Raw genomic sequence first — 2,652 nt, 5'->3', positions numbered from 1 at the left:
AGCAATTGCTAAATACACGCTGTCATAGCAGTGCCATTCTATTCATATGCATGTGAAGTATAACATGTAAATAACATGTGGTTTACATACAACATATAGCCTAGTTGAACATTATGATTATGGAACAATGCAAACCTTGCAGCACATGTGAAATTCGTTTGTCTAGAAAGAGATGCATATTACGCTAACAATTCTCTAAATGGCTAGCAAATTATTCTTTAGTTGTTTCTTTCTTTTTTAATAAAATCTATATCTTTTATGAACATCAAGACGACCTCTTTCAAGAAACTCCCAGATAACAATGCTATGATAAAAATACATTTTATTCAATCACAGCGTAAAAACATTGTAGAAAACACATTATAAATTCTCTTATAAAAAATCTTTATGCTCTGCATTTCAAAGTATTTTTGGCCGACAATATGGAGAGTATTTATTTTCTTTCCACAGGCCTGAAGGGATCTGGACACAGAAATGTTCACAAACTGAAGTTACTGTCTGACTTCACCCGTCTGTCTCCACCGTCTCCCGAACTGGGTCCTCCTCGCGTGGCCCGCGCACTCCCTGAGCTTCATCCCAGCATTAACGGCTGGGGATACGTTTGTGTTCGCTGCGCTTCACGGCCTACCGGCGGCTCATGCGCACGGAATTTACTCCACGCATCCGGAGACAGTCCTTACCGTCCCGCAACTAAACAGGAGAGGACGGAGAGAAACGCTACAATTCAGTTTATAGATTCAAACCTTGAAATGAATGCGTTCCATTTCAACTCATTTCAAATTAATTGAAATGAATGCGTATTGTCATAATAATAATAATAATAATAATAATAATAGCAGAAGAAAAAGAGGAAGAAGAAAACGTTTGTTCCTGTAATAACTATTGCTATTAAGCATATTATTATTATTATTATTATTATTATTATTATTATTATTATTATGGTGAGCTGTCAGCATTTTAAAAATCAATGCTCATTTATTTGCCTACATTTCATCTTAGTTCTTTACAGTAAAACCACAATGTGGAGCTAAAAATAAAAATCATTCTTTTCAATATCAATTTACCATTCTTGTCTGAAAAATATGGGGACATTTTCTTAATCAGTTGAGAATAATACACATTTTAAACAACTTGCACAGATCCAATTATTCAGTAGCCTACTTACTACATGGCCTAATAACGCGCACAAAGTCGCCCTGTGTTTTATTTCAGCAGCTGACGTGAATGTCTCAGTGGTAATGCTAATTACGGTATTGGTTTTACTGACAACTAACAACACCTATAGCCAAATAATCTAAACGATTATTAGCCATCACTAATTGATGAATATGTAGGCTATGCTGTAACACTACATACATTATCAAATGGTATACGGTTTAATTTATTAATTTATTCATCTAATAATTGTTATATTCTATTCTAGCAACTATTTCTCCATGACAGTTTAAATCGATCCATTCGGCCTGGTGGTGTTACTCTAATAGCCCTGTGCTCTCATCAGATACTGTGAACCGCTGCTGACATTTACCCCTTTCCTCTGGTTACTCAAGCAGAACGTGCAGATGGTCCGCGGCTGTTTCCCGTCCATCTCTCCGTAGACCGCGCTCAGGCACGGCTGGCCCTCCTCGCTGCCGTCGCCCAGCAGCAGCACGTTGGCCAGGTGTGAGATGTAGCTGGACGCCAGTCGCAGAGTCTCGATTTTAGACAGTTTTCGGTCGATCGGCTCCGTGGGGATGAGAGTCCGAAGGGCTGTAAAAGCGGAGTTCACGCTTTGCGTCCTGTCCCGTTCCCTCGCGTTTGCGGCGTTCCGTTGCTTTACTATGAGGACGCTACCAATACCGGACTTCCGAGACATCCTTCGCCGTTTGTCCGCTGAAGCATAGCAGCCGTAGCTCTGGTCCGAGCTGCCGTCACTCTCGCTGCGGTTTTCTTCGTCCTCAGACATCATGGCGAGGTCAGGGTAGCCGAGGTGAGATGCCATTGGCCTCAACATGGCAAAAGCCATCGTGCGTCGGAGTGCAGTTCCAATAGCCAGGGGGGAAATACTCCAACAAACAAGTTAATGCCACAAGTAATCCGGCTTCACAAAAAATATTCCCCCAAATACTTCTGTGGTACCTTTACCTCTCTGAAAGCATAATTCTGCTGGATCCCTCAGAGGAGAACGGTCCGCCGGACGGAGACATTCATTGCGATCTGCTCCACGGCGCGTGTCTTTAAGTGGCGCTCGCAGGGGTGGAGTCGACACGAGCGCACAAACGATTAACCTCCAATCGCAAGCAAAGCATTCCACACTCTGCTATCTTCTGACATTCTCGTGCAAGTTCCAGAAGAAAGACCTTTCTGAATAAACACTGAGACATTTGACTGTGATATGAATGTGTTATACTAAAAAGATTAAACTATGACAATGTATTTGCGTTCAACAGTTGGAGAGGGTGTTTAACCAAGCATCCTACATTAAAGACATTTGCCTCTTCAAATGATGCCAGTACGGGGGTTAAATATAAGTTTTCTATGGATTATACTGTAATAATTTCATTCCCATAGACTACATTTGGGTACACTGAAGCGAAGTGATGGGTTTGCCCAAATGAGACATATTTTTCTTATTGTATTCTATTCACTTTAGTAAAAGTGCACTTTTCCAGA

General features: G+C 41.2%; 1 protein-coding gene across 1 annotated transcript; it reads right to left on the bottom strand.

The window, feature by feature from the left end:
* Positions 1-307: 307 nt before the first annotated feature.
* tcf15 (transcription factor 15) lies at positions 308-2,175 on the bottom strand. Its single transcript, XM_042098043.1, has 2 exons — positions 1,529-2,175; positions 308-690 (listed from the first exon to the last, which is right to left on the bottom strand). The coding sequence occupies exons 1-2, from the start codon at positions 2,003-2,005 to the stop codon at positions 625-627; spliced, it is 543 nt and encodes a 180-aa protein (XP_041953977.1). The 5' UTR covers positions 2,006-2,175; the 3' UTR covers positions 308-624.
* Between the last annotated feature and the right edge of the window lie 477 nt (positions 2,176-2,652).

The sequence above is a fragment of the Alosa sapidissima genome, chromosome 7 (assembly GCF_018492685.1).
Source record: "Alosa sapidissima isolate fAloSap1 chromosome 7, fAloSap1.pri, whole genome shotgun sequence".
Classification (NCBI taxonomy): domain Eukaryota; kingdom Metazoa; phylum Chordata; class Actinopteri; order Clupeiformes; family Clupeidae; genus Alosa; species Alosa sapidissima.
This window is presented reverse-complemented; position numbering and strand designations above follow the sequence as displayed.